Here is a 24,716-nt window from a genome sequence, read left to right as displayed (position 1 = left end):
ATTTTTTTTTTGTATTATCTGATTGCTATGTACAGATTATATATTTTTCATTTTATTGGTTTGAATTTTTTTTCACTTTAATTTTATTAAGAGCTGTAATTCCTAAACCCTTCCTATAATTTGGATGTACCTTTTCTCAAATTAAGCCCGAGAGTGTTCACTTTCAGCCCATATCCATTATATAACTATAGCTTGAATCTGTTTTGGCAAATACCTGAAAAGAAAAAAAAAAACTAAAATTGTGTCCGTGTCCAAATATATATGGACCTAACTGAATGTTGCATCATGTCATTATCACAGACGTTCTATTGTGTGTGACTTTTTGTGGGGTTTAGTATCACATGTACACTTATTGTGCTACTAGCGTAGCACTATTTTTGATATATTGGGCTTGCTGACCTGCCATCCCAGAGCATCAGAATGCAATGCAGAGGGACTATTTGTAAAGCTGAAGCTGTAGTAGGGAGTAAGAGTAACATAAGCCGATGCCTCCTCTGTAGTGCTGGCTCCTGTCCCATGCAGAGTGATACTAACTGCACTCCACCTCTTATCCTGGCTAGCGGTCTCCAGAATGGTGCCGGCATCAAGAAAAAAAATCATCAGGGCAGCGTGTAGCTATATATGATGCAAGTAATTAAATGTCCCAATCTCAAACCACAATATGCAAATAAAAAGTCAAATAAGCTGAAAGCCCGCTGTGCTTCAGAAAGAGACCACCTCCGTGTAAAGAAATTCAACATTAATTTCAATGCCCAACCGTAACCAGGTGAACTCTCACCTTAAAAATATTACCTCGCACCAAGTGTTCAGTCAACAGCACTTTTGGCCCTACCAGCAGGACTGAGATCGGTTCCTCCTCTCCAGTATTACACGCATATTTCCTCCACCAAGCTCCGATTCATGACATGCAAAGAATATTTGCCAGCCTACACCGATTTGTACAGCCAATAAAATAGGTGTTGCAATGTTTGCAATTACTGCTGTGTACTATACAGACCACTTTTTTCCAAGTTCCGTGTGGACGTAGCGACGTCATACAAGCCCCGCCGCATTTCATTACAGGGCATGTGACGTCAAGGGGAACGTTCAGGTAAGCAAGCCCAGACCACGATCTACCAGTCACCTGGCTGTGATGTGAGATATATCGGACAGGTTGCTGACCCCCGGTCTACAGGAATGTCATTTAAAACAGAAATAAACCACCTCTACTTTACAGTTAAGAAAGCTGCCATCTTAGCCTCTCTGATTAACTTAGCCTCAGTTATGATACCAGCCATTTGATAGTTTGGTTAAGAGAGTAAGCACTTGTGACCCTTATTCACAGCATGACTTGAATGCAAGTGTGTTGAAAACAGTTAAACCAATGGTTTTAATTCTGCTTTAAGGTATGCTCATCTTTTTTTTGTCCACTGAACAATGTTTACAATGTTCTTTTTTTAGCAGGGCCCCTTAACTGCATAGTAAATTTTATTACAAAAATAAACCCTTTACCTTCAGTTATGCCTATATAAAAGGAAAATAACGCCCGATTATTTTATGTGCATGATTGGGTATTCAAAAACACAGCTAAAATTATAATCAGTATTTAGTATACAGCATTCGGCTAGTACCTCTTCTAGTAGAAGATGATTCCATTCATTTAAAAAAAAAATCTGAGTCTCAGATCTCTTGGAAGCACTAGTATTACAAAGCAAATAAACCTATCTTACAAATTCCATTATTTGTTGTCTCTTGTGCCAAACAGTATTTTCCGCATGGCAGACAAGGTTGCCCACCCCCCTGTACAATCTGACTATACCGATTCAACATCTCTCCTTAATCTCATTAATCTTAGCTGGGCTATTGGTAAAAAAAAAAAAAAAAAAAAAAAAAAGATGTCCTCATATTTAACCTTCACTGCTATTCTTTACTGCATTAGATATCAGTGACTGCATTAAACTAAATAAAAGCTGAAAGCTTGGAAAATACATTCTGCTTTAATCAGTCTGCTGTGATAGCTGATTTAACAGGATCAGTTTTGGAAATACATTGAGTCCTTGAATCCCATTTATTTCCAAAGCTTCAAAATATGAAACATTTTGTCAGTGCTACAATCAAAGAACTTGTATTAGCACATATTCACATTTGTTCCTCCCCCATAAGCTCCTAGGAGAAAATCATTAAACTTTCTCATTAATTTTATTGCTGTTCCCCGAGTTCCTACTGCTAAATTATGTATTTTTTTTAACAGCAACAAAATGTGGACAGTTAGTTCACAGCAAAAAATAGTTACAAGATTAGCAGTTAAAGTAGCTCTCCTTGCCACACAGCTAGAAAGCTTTAAAACATGTTTATATTAACTTGTTTTCTAGAAAAAAATATTTGCTGTTCATTCACAATTATGAATCCCTGCTACATATATAATCAGAACATAACACCATTATTTACAGCCTGTAGCTTGGTGTCATCTCTATGCTATCTGCATGCCTTCAGTCTACTTCATAAATGCCACACAAAATCCCCTCCTGCTCCAAGAACATGAAACTTGTCAGTGTAAAGGTCTTCTTTATAACAGGCTTAGAGCACTGGCACCCATAAATTAAGCCTAATTGGGCTGTGCTGGGTAATAAAGTGCAGGATATTTGATTAGTTCTGGATTGATTTCACCATTGTGTATAAAGTCCATTGTGAATGCTGAAAAAAATCACAACTGCAAACGAGTAATTGCCCAATCTTTAGTGGACAAAGCCGCTTCATTTCAGGCTTCTTCAGGTGTACTGTGGCTTAAGGTAGTCATTAGTACTTTATATAATCTTCACCGGAGGGGGGTCCCCCTAAGAATTCCCTTAATTTGCCGAGATTTTCTCACTTCCTATTTTAGCTATGGGTACAGGAAGTGAATGTAAATCTCCTCAATGAGAAACAGATGGCAAAAATTAAACGGACAGAGGTTATAACCCTCCCTTACTCTATCCAGAATGAAAAAAAAAAAGCCTATAGTTCTACTTTAATAGGACAAAGGATTCTCAAACAGTTACTATAAAAACCACCTCTTCATATTTATTGATTGATTGTACCAGATGATCCATGGTGTTTTAATTCATTTTGTTATACTGGTATGTGCTTTTCCTTAACCTTTAATCTCTTCTCTTCATGACAAAGACAAGACAATAACTCAAGAGAATCTGTGTATTTCACATACAAGTGTATTTACCCTACAATCACTTCAAACTCCTTGACTACACACGGGGTAATCTCCATTTTACAAATGAGGCAACCTGGAAAAAGTTCTCACTAGTAATTAGTGTACTTAAGTGTTATATTAAAAAGGTAGAATATACTTGTGTTGTTTTTTTTTAACTTAATATTTAAAATTACTCGGTCAGAACAGCAAATCTAATACATATCAGAAATAAAAATACATAACATTACAATTTTAAAATACTAGTTCATGGGTTTTATACAGTGGGGATCGAAAGTTTGGGCACCCCAGCTAAAAATTTGTATTAAGGTGCATAAAGAAGCCAAGGAAAGATGGAAATATCTCCAAAAGGTATCAAATTACAGATTAGACATTCTTATAATATGTCAACAAAAGTTAGATTTTATTTCCATCATTTACACTTTCAAAATAACAGAAAACAAAAAAATGGCATCTGCAAAAGTTTGGGCACCCTGCAGAGTTAATATCTTGTACTGCCCCCTTTGGCAAGTATCACAGCTTGTAAACGCTTTTTGTAGCCAGCCAAGAGTCTTTCAATTCTTGTTTGAGGTATCTTTGCCCATTCTTCCTTACAAAAGTCTTCCGGTTCTTTGAGATTTATGGGCTGTCTGTCACGCACTGCTCTTTTAAGGTCTATCCATAGATTTTCAATTATGTTGAGGTCAGGAGATTGTGAAGGCCATGGCAAAACCTTCAGTTTACGCCTCTTGATGTAATCCCCCGTGGATTTCGAGGTGTGTTTAGGATCATTATCCATTTGTAGAAGCCATCCTCTCTTTAACTTCAGCTTTTTCACAGATGGCATCAAGTTACCATCCAAATTTGCTGAAATTTTATTGAATCCATTTTTCCTTCTACTCGTGAGATGTTCCCTGTGCCACTGGCTGCAACACAACCCCAAAGCATGATTGATCCAACCCCATGCTTAACAGTTGGACAGAGGTTCTTTTCATTAAATTCTGTGCCCCTTCTTCTCCAAACGTACCTTTGCTCATTCCGGCCAAAAAGTTCAATTTTAACCTCATCGGTCCACAGAACTTGTTTCCAAACTGCATCAGGCTTGTCTATATGTTTATTTGCAAAGTTCAAACGATGATTTTTGTGGTGAGGACGTAGAAGAGGTTTTCTTCTGATGACTCTTCCACGAAGACCATATTTGTACAAGTATCTCTTTGGTGGAATAGTGTACCACAACTCCAGTGTCTGCCAGATCTTTCTGGAGGGATCGTGCAGTCAAACGTGGGTTTTGAATTGTTTTTCTCACAATCCTGCGAGCTGTTCTGTCTGATATTTTTCTTGGTCTTCCAGATCTTGCTTTAACTTCCACTGTTCCTGATGACTGCCATTTCTTAATTACATTCCGAACAGAGGATATTGACATCTGAAAACGCTTTGCTATCTTCTTATAGCCTTCTCCAGCTTTGTGAGCGTCAACTATTTTCAGTTTCAGTTTTCTAGACAACTGCTTAGAAGAACCCATGGTACTGATTGTTGGGGCAAGGTCAGATGAATCTGGGCATTTAAAACCTTTGAGATTGACATCATCTGGTCTTCCCAGACGATGATTGAGAACAATCCATGACACTGGAAGGTCTCAGCTTTGCAAAGGGGGCAGTGCATGCTATAAATTCTGCAGGGTGCCCAAACTTTTGCAGACGCCATTTTTTGTTTTCTGTTATTTTGAAAGTGTAAATGATGGAAATAAAATCTAACTTTTGTTGACATATTATAAGAATGTCTAATCTGTAATTTGATGCCTTTTGGAGATTTGTCCATCTTTCCATGGCTTCTTTATGCACATTAATACAAATTTTTAGCTGGGGTGCCCAAACTTTCGATCCCCACTGTATGTGGCAATTAAGAGAGAAGCTATTTTGCCATGGGAAATATATGGAATTATTCACAAACAAAGCTGTCATACAGACACTGCAGGGATGGGTGCAGAAAAGGACACTGGCACCCATAAGGACACATTCTATAGCATGTGTCGGTTTCTATGTTTATCCACAAGTCTCATCAATACTAGCAATAAAAAGGAGGCACCTAACAATATTGACCATGAACACCAAACAGATAATATTGACCAATACCAAGCATGTGAAACAATGGTATAACTACACAACTCTGGCATTGGATACTCTTCTGCCTTCAACTCCTATGGGAATCAAGCCATGCATATAACTGAAATCTATCACTCATGATGAAAGCCCTTATACTGCCTTCACAGCAAGAACAGGAGAGGGGAGCTATGTTTTCCCACATACCTCAATTAATTCTAATGGTTAATGCGTACCAGACTTTCATATTATAATTAAAAAGCCCAATATATTCACATTCTTACTTTTTCACTCCACTGTGGCAGTAGTGTTATGGTTTGCCCCAACCTACAACTGTCAATGTTATTTAACAATTTGGGCAGCAGGCAAATATGGAGAAAAGATATGGTATATAAAATTGTATTTCTATAGCATGAACTGTATGTATTGCATGTATTAATCACATGTACTTGTGGCTCTCTCCTCTCTATCCCTCACAGGGCAAACTGATAGTAACAGGAGCCATTAGCTGCTGCTGTCAATCAAATCATATGACGAGGGATCGGGGGGGCGGTGCAGAGCATGTACGCAGACAGTGGGTCTTGGAAGTGAGCCTACACGAGTGCCTCCTAAGGAAGCAGCTTCCTATGGGGGCACTCGCTGCATTTGAGGAGCCAGAAACACCAGCGGAGAACCCTAGAAAAGGAGGATCGGGACTGACTGTGCAACACTGTTACACAGAGCAGGTAAGTATAACATGTTTATGATTTTTAAAGAAAAAAAAAAATTAAAGGTTTACAACCACTGTAAAACCAATCTCTAGCTAAAAAAAAAAATTAATCAAATAATTTGCCAATTCTACCCTGGTCATTTTTCAGGCTGAATGATGCCCAGAGTCATTTAACCCACTACCTATGATTCCACAGCATCAATGACCCACCCCTGGGGGCACATAATGAGGCCACTTTGGACTGACAGGAAAATTCTGTAGAGTCGGATGTCAAGGTCATTATGTGGTGCCACTCTCTGGAGCATTTAGAACCTGCCAATTGCCAGAGGAAGACTATGACCTGTGAAGTCATGCATCTGGACCAAAGACAACTGGAAAAAGGTCCATATAGAAAGAGGAGGGGGAAGCTTGAGTTTGGCTTCAAAATAAAGAAATAATGCAAACGAAAAAACCTATTCTGTCAAGTGCTAGTTACTTCTAGAACCTTTTACTGCACTGTATAAAATTATATATATATATATATATATATATATATATATATATATATATATATATATATATATATATATATAGTTGATAATGAAATGAAAATTGCTTACCCATATCTTGTTGTTTTGTATTCCACTTTCAGGATAGGCTTGCATGGTTCTGGCTTCTTTCCATCTTTTATCTGTTTACCTAGGACAGAAACATGACACTAATGTAAAATAGAAAATACACATACATGTAACACCACCACCACAATAATCACAATTTCAAAGAGATGGAGGGCAAACAACATTGTCTTGAATGTAGCAATAAACACTTTTTTAATTTACTGATGTAATTGCATGTCAAACCGTTTCAGCTGAACACATCAATTTCACATCTAAAATGTAACAAGTCTTTGGCATCATATTAATATTTGCACACATAGTGCATTGCACATATAATCTTACCCAGGCCGCTATTTGGTAGTTTTGAAATAAAAGGCAACATGTTTACAGCTTTACACGCGGATGTGTTAACCCTTCACATATGGTTTATCATACATTTCATTGGAGAGTACAGATCTCTGATCTCATGCTTTCATGGTCTTTATCAAGTTAGCAGTATTTTAACTACATCGTACCAAACAACCATGGAATCAAATAACCACACCAATCTCATCCTCCAAAGGAAATGAAGGCAAACAAATCATAGGTCCAAGGGGTAAATTTATTCTGTCAGTCAAGGCAAATAGAAGTATTTCCCCCAGGGGGATTGTTTGCTAGATCAAAAGAGCAACTGCACTTGGTAACCTAAATAAGTTATTAGATACAAGGTTTTAAATACATGGGATAGTTTAATAAATCAAAAGCTAAATGCATCTGGTTACACATTATTATTATACAGGATTTATATAGCGCCAACAGATTGCTCAGCACTTTACAATATAATGGGAGACAATACAGCAACAATACAGTTCAATACAAGAGGGATAGGAGGGCACTGCTCCTTGGAGCTTACAATCTAGGAGATGCCACACAATTTTATTATATAAACCCTAGTAGGTTTACAGAATCACTGTTCAAAATTATGTCAGTTTTAAAGGCTAACTCCACTTTAAGACCATGTTGCACCCACAAACAGCCCCCCTCTGATAGCATGTGGGGAGGGGGTTCTTCTTCCCAGTTTCAGCTGTCAGATTTGAAAATCGGCATGGCAGACAGGACTAGTTCATTCATGCACAGATCTCTGTCTACTTCCAATGGCAGGACTTATGGTTTTCAATTAAACAAGTGCTGTGATCACCACACTCCTAGTCTATTGACACTTTCTCCATACTTCAGTACAGACACAGCCGGAGGAAAGATCTGCAGGGCCTGGCAATGCACCCATGATTTGCAAAAGGTGGACATAGCCTTTAAGTATCATTGTAAGGTCACCTACACACAGCCCAATTTTTGCAATTCAAATGTGTTTACTTTTGAACATAAACAGAAGATCATAACCTAAACGCCTGTTTAATAATATCAGTAAAAAAAATATATCAAGTGTATATACACCGCAAAAAAAAAAAAATAATTTTATATATATATATATATATATATATATATATATATATATATATATATATATATATATATATATATATATATATATATATATATATATATCTCCTAACAACTAAATAAGTGAATAGTGAACACCTCACATAAGTAAATGATTAAATAAGATGGATATAAATGATGCTGCCTTAAATAGTGAGTATAACAATCACCCAATGAATCTTTATAATGACAAGTGAAAGCAGCACAAAAGAAAACATATAAGTGACAAAAAATTGATAAAGAAATATGCTGGAAACAAATAAATATGTGAAATAGATCAATAAAATAAAATTCCAATTAATCAAATGCACAAATACTTCAAAATAAGTCCACCAAAAGAAAAATTGTGATGAAGTGCAAAAGCCCTTTTAATCTGCTGCAATCACCATGTGAACGAATGACAATTGATTGAATAAAGTGCAAGGATAACTTCACTCAAGTATCACCCTGTGCTCCAAAGGAAAGACCTCCCCCAATTCAGTGGCACTCACCAGATATCATAGCCCATCCAAACTTGATGGGCAATTGGATTTATGGTGAGTGTCAGATGTTAAAGATAATCAATCAGCAAGCCCTTCATTAATCAGACTGATTAAGTGGCGGGACATCCTTCAAACTATTTTACTCCTGGATGGTTGACCATGCTTTTTTGAAATTCCATTCTGCCTTATAACAGAAGCAATGGTCTTGTTTCAGTTGCAAATCTCTGGCTTAGATATGTACAATTCTTACCTATCTGGCCCCGCACACAGCCCACAAGTATGAGTAATGCTGCACACCACACTCCGACTCATCAAAATTAAGCAAACGCCTTTTTAAGATTACATAGAAACATAGAAGTTGGAGTGTAACCGTTTGAATACTGATTGCACAAGCAAAACAGTGCTCAAATTAAATTTTGTTTATGTGTCAGCTATTTGGTAACCTTACCATACTAAATATACTGATAGTAAACTAGGCATAAACTATAGAAACAGTGAAGTGGCGAGCGAGTGACCCAATATCATTATTGCACCACATCCCTTAAAATTGCAAATATTCAATAGAGAAGATGGGACTTTCAGGGTGCATAAACATGAATACCACACATTAAAAGTTATATAATTTTTATTTTGTATTTTGGTAAAAAAAAACAAGAAAGGAAAATATACAGTAATATAAAAACAATTTCAATTCTAAGAATACCAACTGAGATTCAAACTTGGTTAGGTAAATGTAGTTACTCCCTACATGTTTCGCCCTTACTAGGCATAAACTATCCAGCATTTACTACATGTTCGGATGTGCCAGGATATGAAAATGCTGTGTTGCAGGAAGTCACACTGGCATGTGTTTTGAATAACAACTTAGAAGAGGTGCTTGGTGATGTAGGTAGGTGTTCAGAGAGCCAAGGGGATGTGAAAAAAAGGATGGCAACTTGCTCAGAGCACTCAAGTACTGCAGAGAGCATCATAAAGATTGCAAGGAGATACTGCACAGAAAGGCCTCATACTCAGGAGTGGATACAAACTGGATCCAGTAGATTCAAAGTTTAAAAATGTCATACTTTTCCTTGAGAAAGGAAACAAGATACTCCACTTGACTATTATTTTGGCCAACCACAGCAAGATCAAAGGAGCCCCTGTTCCTTAATCTCCTCTGCAATGAATGAAGCAACAATGATTTTGTCACTTCCAGCTTCAGAGAAGTAGTTAACCAAACAGACCTGTACTTAATATATTTGGAGGGAAGGGGAGACATTGAGTTTATTAAACCCCAGTGTCTTCCAGAGGACATGTCACTTGCCAATGTTATCATAACCCTTTGTGATTGTGATAATGTGAAGAAAAAAAAAAAAAGCCACACACATTAGCCCTGTTGCCCTGCATGCACCCACAAATGCAAAATATGGCACAGGATATATATCTATATATACACACATTATATACAGTATCATACATACACACCCCATGACTACACCACACGTGAGGTATCCCCACAAATATCGCCACAGTAAGAGCAATGGTTCCAACATCATAGTTCGTTGTGATCGGATGAGTTGTGAAGGCTTTTAAAGCATCCCCTATGTGTATTTTTGGGTACCAAAGGATTTTGCGATATCATGGGTGCAGGAAGTTTTAAGACTTGTCATGTTTAAAATCCACCTATTCAAGAAAACCCCATCTTTTATATTTTACAAAAAAAGTATTGTGTTTATGTGCATTATAATTAGCTCTATTAAATGTTTTCCTGAAAATATGCATTTAATAAATAGTTGTGCAACATAAAAAATGCTATTACTACTACTACCATCTTTTTCTTAAGACATTTTATGGGCCACAAATGCAGATTTTTTTTTTTTTTTTTTAGATGTGTAAAAAAAAAAAAAAAAATATTCCAGAGCAGAAGTGGTCAATCTTATAATCACTTTTAGTTAACCTTATATTGCTACGTCAATGTATTGTCCATTCTAGGTACTAAGATTTATTAATGGTTCCTTCGGGTATGGAACAGTTCATATCCAAAGCAATTCTAAAGCAGAATTGAATATTCCTAGAACTTAGAAGCCAATTCATTAAAAAAGGTTCAAGGAGGGGCTTTAAAAAAATAACCATACCCCCACTGTGATCAATATGGATGACTCCAGAAAAACTTCACAATACATTACAGGTTAACTCAAATATTACCAGTAAAACTTCAAAATATTACGTAAAAAATGTGGTAAACTGACTCTTGATTTTTATGCATCTCAGACTGACAGCATAAACGTTACTCCAGAGTTTATTAGCAAGTAAAGAATACAGAAGTTTTGGAAGTGACAAGTTAATGCATTTGTAAATTGTTACTCATCAATATGGCATATGAATTAGTTCAGAAAAAGTGTCATTTAAAAGTCCAAAGTGCAATTTTCACATCACAAAAAAGACACTCTGGATAAATCACAACTGAATTGAATTTATAGATTAAAACAAATTCTTAAAATTTGATCCTGGAGGTCAAATTTCTGTGTGTAAAGGTTTGGCTTTGTAGTAAAGTCTGATACTGATTTGCGCTAACATTTTCAGGCCAAGCTTTTAGGATCTACCCCTGCTCAGTCCAAGCAACAAATAAAAGCCTTTCAAAAATGTTCTAAATATATCAGCAATTTAAGCAGAACTATAGCCTCCATTAAAAAAAGTGCTGCACTTATGTTTTCTCTCCTTCCTACAAAACCCCACAAATAACTCTCTGCCACTGAACTTCACCAATTAAAAACAGTTGGTGAAGATGAATCCAGAGCAGGAGTTGCAGGCTATGTCTGCCTACACTACAGAAGAATGGAACAATGCTGCAAGGTGGCTGGGAGGGGAGCGTGAGACAAATGAAGTAGGACTGGCTCAGTCAGGGAAAGTAAAGTCTTTTTGTTTATTTTATGAGGCTTGTGCATCACATTGTAACCGGATTTGGTACTCATTTAGAAGCCTTTAGTGGTAATTTAAAAATCCCATTTTATATACATAAAATAAAACAAAACAAAGTTTTAATGAAAAATCCATGGGTTACCCTACACAAATATGGATTACAGGTGCACTATAACAATAAAATGTTTTAAATTCCCTTAAACCAAAGTCTAGGTTCACACCTGTGTGGGTTTTTGTGCATACACTAAAAGAATATACTACCTCCCCATAATAGATGCCAACAGCAGTAGACTTATAAATTGGTATCCCTACAGAAAGAGGACCATCAGCGCACAGACACCTTCCTATGTGGATATAAACCTGTATGCTGTACACTATACCCAGTAGGTATGTTAAAGGGAGCAAAAAAGAAAAAAAAAGGGTCTTTGGTTTAAAGGAAAAAAAAAAAAAGCACCACAGAGATAAGACTCCAAAGCACAAAAGGTAAACACGCTACCAAAAGATATGAGACACAGTAAAGGATTTAAGCCATTAGCAAGCACAAGACAAAGAAAATGAAACATTAAGCACAGGAAACTAAAGTCAGGCAGCACATGGAAGATTATCAATTTAAAATAAACCATTTAAACTATAGATCTCTAGACATGCCAACAATATGCAGTGATCTGTCAAATGACAAACTATGCAGCATCCCTCCATGAGACAAGACATAACGCCATTTTCACATGACTGTCCTGTTGTTGCCATGGGGATGCTTACGTATTCCCCCCAATCTAATTGGAACCATAAACAAGCCTTTAGTTTCTTCCAATGCCAGACAAAAATAGGATTCCAATAGGGAGACAAGTTAAATTTCTTTCTAAACATGCATTGCGAATCTAACAAAATTATGAGATATTAACAAGGCTTCCCTATGCAAAAAGAGGAATTGTGACTTGCCTGTAAATTCCCTATCTTGGAGTACAGTTCAGGGTACAGGCAAGGTATTCAAATACAATGGGTTATAGACATGTACCCTCAGTTGACTGAAAACTGGCAAAGATTTTGAGGAGAAGCCTCTGGGCATCTCTCCTACATCCCAACCACATTCCGTGAGTTCTCAGTTTCATAGCACGCAACCAAAGAAAAAGAAAAAAAAAAAAGTTGCCTGTGTCCTGTCCATGATTTGAAATTTACAGGCAAGTCAAAATTCCTCTTTTGTAAAAACACAGGCAGAGTATTCATACACCATGGGATTCCCCCAAGCAAAAATGAGAAGGGTGGACAACAATAAGGCAAAAAGAACTGTGCCAACAGGTAGGCTGCATCAGAAGAAGATTGTATGTCCACCTGATAAAACGTTGAAAAAGTGTTAACCGAAGACCAGCTTGTGGCCTTATACAACTGATGAGGCTTGGTGCCAAAATGCCTAGGAAACGCCAAATGATCAGGTGGAATGGTCACAAAAAAAAAGCACAGATTTCTTTTTTAGAATGTTCTCTTATGATTAGATTACTTATCCATTGTGCAATCGTGGACTTTGAAGCAGGGTGTCTCTTGTGAGATCCCACAGACAGGAAAAAGTCCTCATTTAGGTGAATGCAGAGACCACATTCAGGAAAATGGCTTTAGACGCAACCTTGGCATTGTCAAGTAGGAGGAAAGGCTCTTTACAGGAAAGGGCGGCAATTTGGCAGATGTGAAGGTGACCAAAAAAGGATACTTTGCATGAAAGATCATCTAGGGGGAATATCCCTGATAGGTTCAAAGAGTGGTTTCTGCAGGGAGAACCAAGTTGAAATCCCAAGGAAGCACAGGGTGCTGCAAGGGGGGCTTAATCCAAGATATGCCTTGAGGAAAAGTTCTTAAAAAGAGAAAGTGAAACCAGTGGCTTGGACTGTTAGGGCCCATTCAGATCGTGTAGGGGGAATGAGAGTTCCCACTACACAACTTTAATTTTGTGATTTTCACATGATTTTGTGTGTTGTATTGGGAAGCCCATCCCCTTGAAAGGGCTGCCTCATGAGCATTTGTTGCCAGAAAAGAAGCTCCTGCTCTTTATTTGGGTGACACGTTTCACACGATTTGTGAAGGCGCAGTTTGCCGTGCAACAATTGCAGCAGAATCTCATCTCATTTGGGGTGCCATTGAAGGCTAATGGCATCCAGAAGTGTGCAGTATGTTGCAATGCACTTGCCATTCAATTTGGGATCACAGACTGAATTGCAACGATTCTGCCTTTGATTTCAAATCGCAAGATGTGAATGGGGTCTTAGGAATTGAAACACTCCTCCTCAGCCTGAGAGATGTGCATTTGTTGTGATTACTTTCCAGTGATAGGGAAGTAAGGATCTCCCCACTATTAAGCCTAGAGAGGTGATCCACCAAGATAGAGATTTTCTTGCTTGGCTGAACAGAAGCATGAGTAAATCTGAGAGGAGACCACTTTTTCGAGGGTGACAAGATAAGTTGAAGAGTTCTTGAATGGAATTGGGTGATGGAGGCGACTATTAGGTTTAGAAGTCTCAAGAAGACTCTCAATTTTGGAGGTTTCTTGGATCTCAATTCTCAAGCATGTGCTCTTACAGAAATAACTTTCTAGAGAAAGATTTGGAATTTGTCCAGGACCAGATCCAAATATTCCAGTTGAAGGGAAGGCTGGAGAGCATATTTGTTGAAAATGGATCACTCAGCCAAAAGCCTGGAGCATTTGAATTGTTTTGTGGACATTTTCTGATAGCTGCAAGTGAGTTTAGAAAAGGTATTTAGATAGCCTGTAACTTGAAGGGCAAGCGCAGAAAAGTGCTTATGGTACGTAAATTGAAACATCAAGATAAGTATTTTGGATGTCCACAGATGCCATGCATTTCCCTTGCCTCTGTAAGGCAATTGTCAACCTTACAGATTCCATGCAAAATGTTGGAATGGAAAGGAATTTGTTAGAGGGATTTTAAGCCCACAATAGAATGAAAACCCTGAATGGGCTTTGGTACCATGAACAGGTTTGCAAAAAATCCTTTGAACCTGTCTTGTGGCAGTACTGACAACACCCTGGACAAGACGTTAAAGGCATTCTTCAAATCTACCTGTCCTTGGGCAGTTTTCGGCTGATTTGAAAGAAGATAGTGTGAGTGGTAGAGTGTTGACCACTTCTGAAACCACCAACTGAATCCACAAGTCTGGGACATCTGACTCAGAGAGAAGCAAATTGTAGCAGCCAACCCCCCCCAACTCTAAGGAAGGTTTGGTGGCCTTTCCTTCTGACACACGGCTGGCTGAACTTAGGTTTTGAAGCTAAAGCACGGTTAGATTAGGTTTTGAAGTTGAAGCATTGTTAGGATTAACAGATGTTGTGCTTAGAGGACCTAGGGGATCCTGAGGAGGTTTTGGGACCTTTCACTGTGGAAGTAAAACCTAACCATCTCTGACCTCTTTGATGAACTAAGTGCCTCACCAAACAGATGTCTTCCTTTGAAAGGCATATGTGTGAGGTAACCTTTGCAAGCAGCTTCAGGTGTCCAAGCTTTTAGCCATGAGAAACTGAGCATGTGAATAGAGATTAGAGCCATTCTAGAATTTTAACTTTGTCTAAGGCTTCCACACAGAAAAGCAGAGCAGAAGACAATTGATCTGTAACAGCAAGATCCTGAAATAAGGGGTCAAGCCAGTTGTTCATTATCCCAGTCCCGTTATCTGCAATTTGACATGCTAAAACTGGGTCTGCAAGATTGGAGAAAATAGAATATTTTTTTATCTGCAGAATTTTTGAAAGAACATCTTCAATAGCACATTAATACTTTTGTTTAGGACAGCTAAATCAACCACAGGAGTAACCCACTTTTTGCAAACGTTTTCACTGAATAGTGTTCAGTAAAGATTTGGGGGGAATTTTTTCAGGAGTGACTTAATTATCAGGCTGCACAAGCTGTTCATAAACCGGTAATGTTTTGCAGGATTTGGCACATCTGTTTGTGCCCAAAGGGGCATAACAAGCTGGAGAAGAGTCAGGTTGCACAATGCCATGTCTATTGCAGACACAGGCAATAAGCTTTTCAACATCAGCAAGCATGTTGCATGAAGCTCAGTCTTCAATATAGTGATAATCTGGGGAAGAAAAACCTGAAGAATTCGGCTTTAGTCGAACAGGCCACCTACTGCATGCCTGAAAGACTTGGAAGCAGATACAGAGACCAATATTTGAGTCAGTTAAAGATCTAGTGCAAGCGGTGCATCATCACTTTGAGCTTGAGTGTTGTACAGGCCTTTGGCAGAGTGAATGTTCCCCTGAGATTTTGCATTGGCTCCTTTTTGCTGCTCCACCATAGCTAGAAGTGAGGGTATATTCTTGGAATCAATGGAATAGGGTGCGGAGTATAGAGTAAGGGTGCCACTAAGGAATAAACTTAACCCAGGTGTAAATCCTTTCAACAATCCTCATGGTGAAAGGGCAGAATAAGCGCCTGAGTACCTTGAAGGGGCTCTAGGTAGAAGTGGCAGTAAAGTGTGCAACCTGCAGTGTGCTCTAACATCTACGACTAAGCTCTGAGTGGTTGAATTTCGGCACAAAGTTACAAAATGTTTACACTGTGAGGTAAATACATTCCAAACATTTATGGCCAGAGATACAGGGTGACCGTCTTACGTGTTCATGACACTTGACTGCAAAGTCCAAGCTTCACCCGTCATGGTGGGCATACCCCAAAAGTGGTCTTCAGGGACTGGGTTTCACAGTGATGGACCATGGCCCTTGCCCTGTACAGCACCTTATGGTTAACTTACTGCATTGCACCAAGTGCTAAGGGAAGCCTCCATGCAGGATCTAGCACACTGTAGGCTGTCCATAAAGAAAGTGGTTCGGGTACATCTTTCAATGGTAGTATGGATAAAGAGGACCGATTTCCAGTACTCTTTGTACTGATAAGTCTGTTAGGGACACACGATTTCAGAGGTTCAAAGTTCTGGGTGGGAAGAGCCTGCAGGCAAGGGAGGCTTGAAAGGCAGCGCAAGGAAGGGGTAGAGTGGAGAAAAAGGCTCCCACTCTGTGGGCAAGTGAAGAGAACTCTGGCAAACTGATGCTTGTTGCTGAACCCATGCGGCCTGTCTGCCACCCTTAACAAGGAGGAGCTCTAACCCCTGTGTGGGATCAAGAGGTTGGCTTTGAGCCTGCAATGTAATACCGTTGTGCCAGAACTTTGCTTGTGCTGAAGAAAGCCATTTTGTTTGTTTTTCAAAAATAATTGATCGATTTCCACCCCTCCAAATCATTGGATTCAGGTGTTCCAATCACCTCCATGGCCACAGGTGTATAAAATCAAGCACCTAAGCATGTAGACTGCTTCTACAAACATTTGTGAAAGAATCGGTTGCTCTCAGGAGCTCAGTGAATTCAAATGTTGTACCGTGATAGGTTGCCACCTGTGCAATAAGTCCAGCTGTGAAATTTCCTTACTAATAAATATTCCACGGTCAGCTGTTAGTGATATTATAACAAAGTGGAAGCAACTGGGAACAGCAGCAACTCAGCCACGAAGTGGTAGGCCACGTACAATGAGAGCAGGGTCAGCACATGCTGAAGCACATAGTGCGCAGAAGTCACTAACCGTCTGCAGAGTCAATAGCTAAAGACCTCCAAACTTAATGTGGCCTTCAGATTAGCACTACAGTGCGTAGAGAGCTTCAAGGAACGGGCCGAGCAGCTGCATCCAAGCCTTAAATCGAGTACAATGCAAAGCATTAAATACAGTGGTGTAAACACGTCGCCACTGGCCTCTACAGCAGCGGAGACGTATTCTCTGGAGTGACGAATCATGCTTCTCGGTTTGGAAATCTGATGGACATGTCTCGGTTTGGCTGTTGCCAGGAGAACCATACTTGTCTGACTGTATTGTGCCAAGTGTAAAGTTTGGTGGAGGAGGGATTACTGTGTGGGGTTGTTTTTCAGGGGTTGGCCTTGGCCCCTTAGTTCCAGTGAAGGGAACTGTTATGGCATCTGCATACCAAGATATTTTGGACAATTTCATGCTCCCAACTTTGTGTTAACAGTTTGAGGATAGCCCCTTCCTGTTTCAACATGACTGCGCACCAGTGCAGAAAGCCACGTCCATAAAGACACGGATGAGTAAGTTTGGGGTGGAGAAACTTGACTGACTTGCTACTAGATATTCCACGGTCAACTGTGGTATTTTTTTTTTTTTTTTAAAAAGTGGAAGCAACTGGGAACGGCAACAAAGGCACAAAGCGATAGGCCACGTAAAATGACAGAGCAGGACAGCACATGCTTTAGCGCACAGAAGTCACCAACTGTCTGCAGAGTCAATAGCTTAAGACCTCCAAACTTCGTGTGCCTTTCAGATTAGCACAACAGTGCATAGAGCTTCATGGAATGGGTTTTGATGGCCGAGCTGCTGCATTCAAGCCTTACACCACCAAGTGCAATGCAAAGCGTTGGATGCAGTGGTGTAAAGCATGCCGCCACTCTAGAGCAGTGGAGACATGTTCTCTGGAGTGACAAATCACGGTTCTCTCTCTGGCAACCTGATGGACGTGTCTGGGTCTGGCGATTGCCAGAATGGTACTTGCCTGACTGCATTGCGCCAAGTGAAAGGTTTGGTGGAGGAGGGATTATGGCGTGTGCTTATTTTTCAGGGGTTGGGCTTGGCCCCTTAATTCCAGTGAAAAGAACTCTTAAGGATTCAGCATACCAACACATTTTGGACAATTTTAAGCTCCCAACTTTGTTGGAACAGTTTGGGGATGGCCCCCTTCTGGTTCCAACATGACTGTGCAGTAGTGCACAAAGCAAGGTCCATAAGGACATGGATAAGTGAGTTTGGGCTAGAAGAATTTGACTGGACTGCACAGAGTCCTGACCTCAGCCCGACAGAACACCTTTAGGATGAATTAGAGCAGAGACTGCGAGCCAGGCCTTCTTGTCCAGCGTCAGTGCCTGACCTCACAAATGCGCTTCTGGAAGAATGGTCAAACTTTCCCAAAGACACCATCCTAAACCTTGTGGACAGCCTTTCCAAAAGAATTGAAGCCGTCATAGCTGAAATGGGTGGACCAACTCAATATTGAACCCTACAGACTAAGAGTGGGATGCCATTAAAGGTCATGTGTGTGTAAAGGCAAGCATCCCAATACGTTTGGTAATATAGTGTGTGTATATATACACATACATATACACATATATATATATATATACACATACATACAATATCTCTCTCTCTCTATATCTATCTATATCTATATCTATATCTATTTATCTATTTATCTCTTTATGCGCAGAACTTCGTATACTGACAATTTCTATTGTATTATGCCTTCAATTTAAACAAACTTACAATACAATTTGGTCTTTTGTATTTAGTTTCTATTCCTCTAACAAATTCTATTAGAATGAAAGACACCACCATCCTGCTGCTTTTATGCAATGTATTTAATTAAACTTTTATGTGCTCCTGCTGTACTTGTCAATAACATCTGTACCTTTTCATCATCTTCTTGATCACACCAGTTTCTTTTCAACTCCTAGACAACATGCTCTGTGCAGCTTGCCTCTTCCTGCAGCATGACTGGAAAGGAAGACAGCTATCCCTTCAATAAATTATAACTTGCACAGCTGAGCACTGTAGCAGGCTTTTCAGTTTGACCTTGCACATGCATTAGGAAAATACTTCACTGTTGAGTTTGTATTCAGCTAGATACACCATCCGCTTTCAAATAAACACCACAATGTGTACTTTAGGAGCAGTGAAAATAAAAAACTTTAAAAGAACAAATATTGACTGAAAAACAAGTCACTCTGTTAAAGTCCAAAGGCAGTGTTAGGTTAAACAATTTCAGACTGATTTGGGATCATTTACACTTCCAACTGGGAAACAGTAAACACAGAACATTGAGCCATGGTTTGACCACCCTCAAAAAAATAAAAAAAACTGACAGGTGATATAACCCTTCCTTACTCTATCCAAAATGAAAAAAAAAAAAAAAACAAAGGTTTTGCCTTTAGTTTTACTTTGAGCTGCAAAGGCAGCCAGTCGAAATTGTACGCATGCACATGCCACAACGATACTAAGTCAAACGAACTCACTACTGCATTATGTTAGCTAGGCCATACACAAATACTGTCTTAAATGAGAGAAATTAATAGATTTCTCTATATACGTGGATAGTTGAATCACCCATTGCCAAGTGTGGAGTAGTTATACAAATTGAAAATCAAACTTTTGTTAAACTGGGAATGTGAAATGCAGTGCATATAAAAGCATTAGGCTTCAAATAAAGCTACAGCTTATTCAGTAAACACGTTTGTTTTGTTCCACAAGCAGCAAAAAGGGTGTTTCTGGAATGAGAACTCTGTAGGGAAATGCTACTTGCACTTTATTATTATACAGGATTTATATAGCGCCAACAGTTTGCTCAGCGCTTTACAATATAACAGGAGACAATACAGCAACAATACAGTTCAATACAAGAGGGTTAGGAGGGCTCTGCTTCTTGGAGCTTACAATATAAGAGGGAGGGGCAAGTGGTACAAAAGGTAGTAACTGTGGGGGATGAACTGGTAGGAAGAGTAGAAGATTCCATTATTAGCTGAGGTCAGGATAGGCTTCCCTGCAGAGATAGGTTTTCAGAGATCGCCTAAAAGTGAGCAGAGTAGACGACAGTCTTAAATAGAGGTAGAGAGTTCCAGAGGATGTGGGAAGCTCTGGAGAAGTCCTGGAGATGAGCATGGGAGGAGGAGACAATGGAGCTAGAGAGCAGGAGGTCGTGCAAGGAGCGGAGAGTACAGCTTGGGTGATATTTGGAGACAAAATTGGTGATGTAATTTGGGGCAGAGTTATAAATGGCATTATACGTTATTGTTAATGTTTTGAATTTCATCTGTTGGGCAATGGGAAGTCAGTGAAGGGATTGGCAGAGTGGGGTGGCAGATACAGAACGGTTAGTAAGGTGGATGAGTCTGGCAGCAGCATTTATGATAGACTGAAGAGGGGATAGCTTGCGATTAGGTAGGCCAATGAGGAGGGAGTTACAATAGTCAAGGCGAGAGATAACCAGGGAGTGAATAAGTTGCTTAGTAGTTTCAGAGGTTAAGAACGGGCGTATATTGGAGATGTTTTCTGAGGTGAAGTCTACAAGATTTTGACAATGATTGGATTTGGGGCTGAAAGGACAGATGGGAGTCTAGGATTACACCTAGCACCCTTGCATGAGAGGAGGAACTGATGGTTGTGTTATTGATCTTGATGGAGAAGTCATGGGAGGGGGCACAGGCTGAAGGGAAAATGAAGAGCTTAGTTTTGGAAAGATTTGAGTTTGAGGAAGTGGAGTGACATCCATGCCGATATGTCACTTAGTAGGTTAGTAATGTGAGAGACTGAAGGGGTGAGGTGAGGAATAGAAAGATAGATTTGTGTGTCATCAGAATAGAGATGGTACTTAAAGCCATGGGAGTTTATCAAGTGACCAAGGGAGGAGGTGTAGATGAAGAAGAGAAGGGGTCAAAGGACAGAACCTTGAGGGACCCCTACAGAAAGAGGGAGTGGAGAGGAGGAGCCAGAGTTATAGGTAATGCTGAAGGAGTGCTGCGATAGGTAGGAGGAGAACCAGGAGAGAGCAGAGTCTTGGAGGCCAAGAGAGTGGAGTTTTTTTTTTTTTTTTTTGAGGAGGGGATGATCAACAGTATCAAAAGTCGCATAGAGGTCAAGTACTAGGAGTACGGAGTAGTGGCCATTGGTTTTAGCAGTTAGTAGATTAGTGAGTTTTAGTAGGGCAGTAGCCAGACTGTAAAGGGTCAAGAAGGTTGTTGTCAGTGAGGTAGGAGCTCAGGTGATTGTAGACTAAGTGTTCTAAGAGTTAGGAGGTAAACACGAGCAGGGAGATGGGTCTTAAGTTGCTCAGGTTAGTTGGGTCCAGGGAGGACTTTTTAAGTATGGGAGTGATGTGTGCATGCTTTAGAGGGGAGGGGAAGGCACCGTTAGAGAGGGAGAGATTGAAGACGTGAGTGAGGGAGCATAGGATGGAAGAAGAGGGTGACCGTAGTAGTTGTGAGGGGACAGGATCCAGGGGGTAGGTAGTGAGACGGGCTTCTGAGAAAACCTTACTAACCTCTTCGGCAGTAGCAAGGTCAAAAGAGGAAAGTGTTGAGGGAGGTTTAGAATAAGGTATGCTAAGTGGGATGGATGTCTGTGCAGTGGAGATGCCCCTACGAATTGCATCAATCTTGTTTTTGAAATGATTTGCAATCTCGTAAGCAGTGAGTGAGGTACTGGGTGGAGGTGGAGATAAAGAAAGTAGAGAGTTAAAAGTGAAGAAGTATTATGTGTATTCATTTAGGGCACCTCTGGCTTGTGAGGATGTGTTTTGTCATCCTTGTCGCATTTGGAAAATAATCTCTTTTCACAATATTTGAAAATTGCTTTCAGCAGAAATTGCACTGTGGAAAAAGTTTCCAAACTCTAGATCAGTGGTTTACACACTGCAACCCTGGGGCGGAATACGGCCCTATGCTTGCCTTTTTCTAGCCCTTGGGGCACTATTCCTCCCACTGGCACCAACAATGGGGCACCAGTAGTACCCCTAGCACCAAAGATGGGACATTGATGACGGGACTCCCACTGAAAAGGGTCCGATCCCTCAAAGTTTGAAAGACAGTTAACTGGCCCTTTGTTTAGAAAGTTTGGAGACTCCTGCTCTAGATTTTGGTCTCCCCATTTTACTGAGAGGAGAAAAAGAAAAGCTAATTAACTGACCAGACTATGGACCAGGGGTATTGAATTAAAATTTAAGGTAGGGTCACTAAAATTTTCTTCTGGCCAAGGTCCAAATAGGGTGTGCCCATCAGTGTGCCCCCTTACATTAGCTGTCATCATCAGAGTGCAACTTTACATCATGCATTCACATGACATCAGTTGTCCCCAGAGTGCCCCCTTACACTTAAAGCGTCTCTTAACATAAAATGTGCCCATCAGAGTTCTCCTTAACATAAAATAAGGGGCACACTGATGGGCACATTTTATATTAATTGGCAAGCTGATGGGCACATTTTATACTAAGGGGCACGCCGAGGGACACCTTTTATACAAAGGGGCACGCCGAGGGACACCTTTTATACAAAGGGGCACGCCGAGGGACACCTTTTATACAAAGGGGCACGCCGAGGGACACCTTTTATACAAAGGGGCACGCCGAGGGACACCTTTTATACAAAGGGGCACGCCGAGGGACACCTTTTATACAAAGGGGCACGCCGAGGGACACCTTTTATACAAAGGGGCACGCCGAGGGACACCTTTTATACAAAGGGGCACGCCGAGGGACACCTTTTATACAAAGGGGCACGCCGAGGGACACCTTTTATACAAAGGGGCACGCCGAGGGACACCTTTTATACAAAGGGGCACGCCGAGGGACACCTTTTATACAAAGGGGCACGCCGAGGGACACCTTTTATACAAAGGGGCACGCCGAGGGACACCTTTTATACAAAGGGGCACGCCGAGGGACACCTTTTATACAAAGGGGCACGCCGAGGGACACCTTTTATACAAAGGGGCACGCCGAGGGACACCTTTTATACAAAGGGGCACGCCGAGGGACACCTTTTATACAAAGGGGCACGCCGAGGGACACCTTTTATACAAAGGGGCACGCCGAGGGACACCTTTTATACAAAGGGGCACGCCGAGGGACACCTTTTATACAAAGGGGCACGCCGAGGGACACCTTTTATACAAAGGGGCACGCCGAGGGACACCTTTTATACAAAGGGGCACGCCGAGGGACACCTTTTATACAAAGGGGCACGCCGAGGGACACCTTTTATACAAAGGGGCACGCCGAGGGACACCTTTTATACAAAGGGGCACGCCGAGGGACACCTTTTATACAAAGGGGCACGCCGAGGGACACCTTTTATACAAAGGGGCACGCCGAGGGACACCTTTTATACAAAGGGGCACGCCGAGGGACACCTTTTATACAAAGGGGCACGCCGAGGGACACCTTTTATACAAAGGGGCACGCCGAGGGACACCTTTTATACAAAGGGGCACGCCGAGGGACACCTTTTATACAAAGGGGCACGCCGAGGGACACCTTTTATACAAAGGGGCACGCCGAGGGACACCTTTTATACAAAGGGGCACGCCGAGGGACACCTTTTATACAAAGGGGCACGCCGAGGGACACCTTTTATACAAAGGGGCACGCCGAGGGACACCTTTTATACAAAGGGGCACGCCGAGGGACACCTTTTATACAAAGGGGCACGCCGAGGGACACCTTTTATACAAAGGGGCACGCCGAGGGACACCTTTTATACAAAGGGGCACGCCGAGGGACACCTTTTATACAAAGGGGCACGCCGAGGGACACCTTTTATACAAAGGGGCACGCCGAGGGACACCTTTTATACAAAGGGGCACGCCGAGGGACACCTTTTATACAAAGGGGCACGCCGAGGGACACCTTTTATACAAAGGGGCACGCCGAGGGACACCTTTTATACAAAGGGGCACGCCGAGGGACACCTTTTATACAAAGGGGCACGCCGAGGGACACCTTTTATACAAAGGGGCACGCCGAGGGACACCGTTTATACAAAGGGGCACGCCGAGGGACACCTTTTATACAAAGGGGCACGCCGAGGGACACCTTTTATACAAAGGGGCACGCCGAGGGACACCTTTTATGTAAAGGGGCACGCCGAGGGACACCTTTTATGTAAAGGGGCACGCCGAGGGACACCTTTTATGTAAAGGGGCACGCCGAGGGACACCTTTTATGTAAAGGGGCACGCCGAGGGACACCTTTTATGTAAAGGGGCACGCCGAGGGACACCTTTTATGTAAAGGGGCACGCCGAGGGACACCTTTTATGTAAAGGGGCACGCCGAGGGACACCTTTTATGTAAAGGGGCACGCCGAGGGACACCTTTTATGTAAAGGGGCACGCCGAGGGACACCTTTTATGTAAAGGGGCACGCCGAGGGACACCTTTTATGTAAAGGGGCACGCCGAGGGACACCTTTTATGTAAAGGGGCACGCCGAGGGACACCTTTTATGTAAAGGGGCACGCCGAGGGACACCTTTTATGTAAAGGGGCACGCCGAGGGACACCTTTTATGTAAAGGGGCACGCCGAGGGACACCTTTTATGTAAAGGGGCACGCCGAGGGACACCTTTTATGTAAAGGGGCACGCCGAGGGACACCTTTTATGTAAAGGGGCACGCCGAGGGACACCTTTTATGTAAAGGGGCACGCCGAGGGACACCTTTTATGTAAAGGGGCACGCCGAGGGACACCTTTTA

General features: G+C 41.0%; 1 protein-coding gene across 4 annotated transcripts in view; it reads right to left on the bottom strand.

Moving 5' to 3' along the window:
• Window positions 1–24,716, bottom strand: part of STXBP5 (syntaxin binding protein 5) — a 488,403-nt gene that overhangs the window by 166,922 nt on the left and 296,765 nt on the right. For all 4 annotated transcript variants that reach the window (XM_089694278.1, XM_089694280.1, XM_089694279.1 and 1 more), the window contains one exon: window positions 6,568–6,646. In XM_089694278.1, coding sequence (XP_089550404.1) covers window positions 6,568–6,646 — 79 coding nt within the window. The remainder of the gene's footprint in view (window positions 1–6,567; window positions 6,647–24,716) is intronic.

The sequence above is a fragment of the Staurois parvus genome, unplaced genomic scaffold (genome assembly GCF_062004578.1).
Source record: "Staurois parvus isolate SC_StPar_1 unplaced genomic scaffold, SC_StPar_1.0 ptg000657l, whole genome shotgun sequence".
NCBI lineage: Eukaryota > Metazoa > Chordata > Amphibia > Anura > Ranidae > Staurois > Staurois parvus.
The sequence above is the reverse complement of the archived record's forward strand: the minus strand, read 5'-3'. Positions and strand labels throughout refer to the sequence as shown.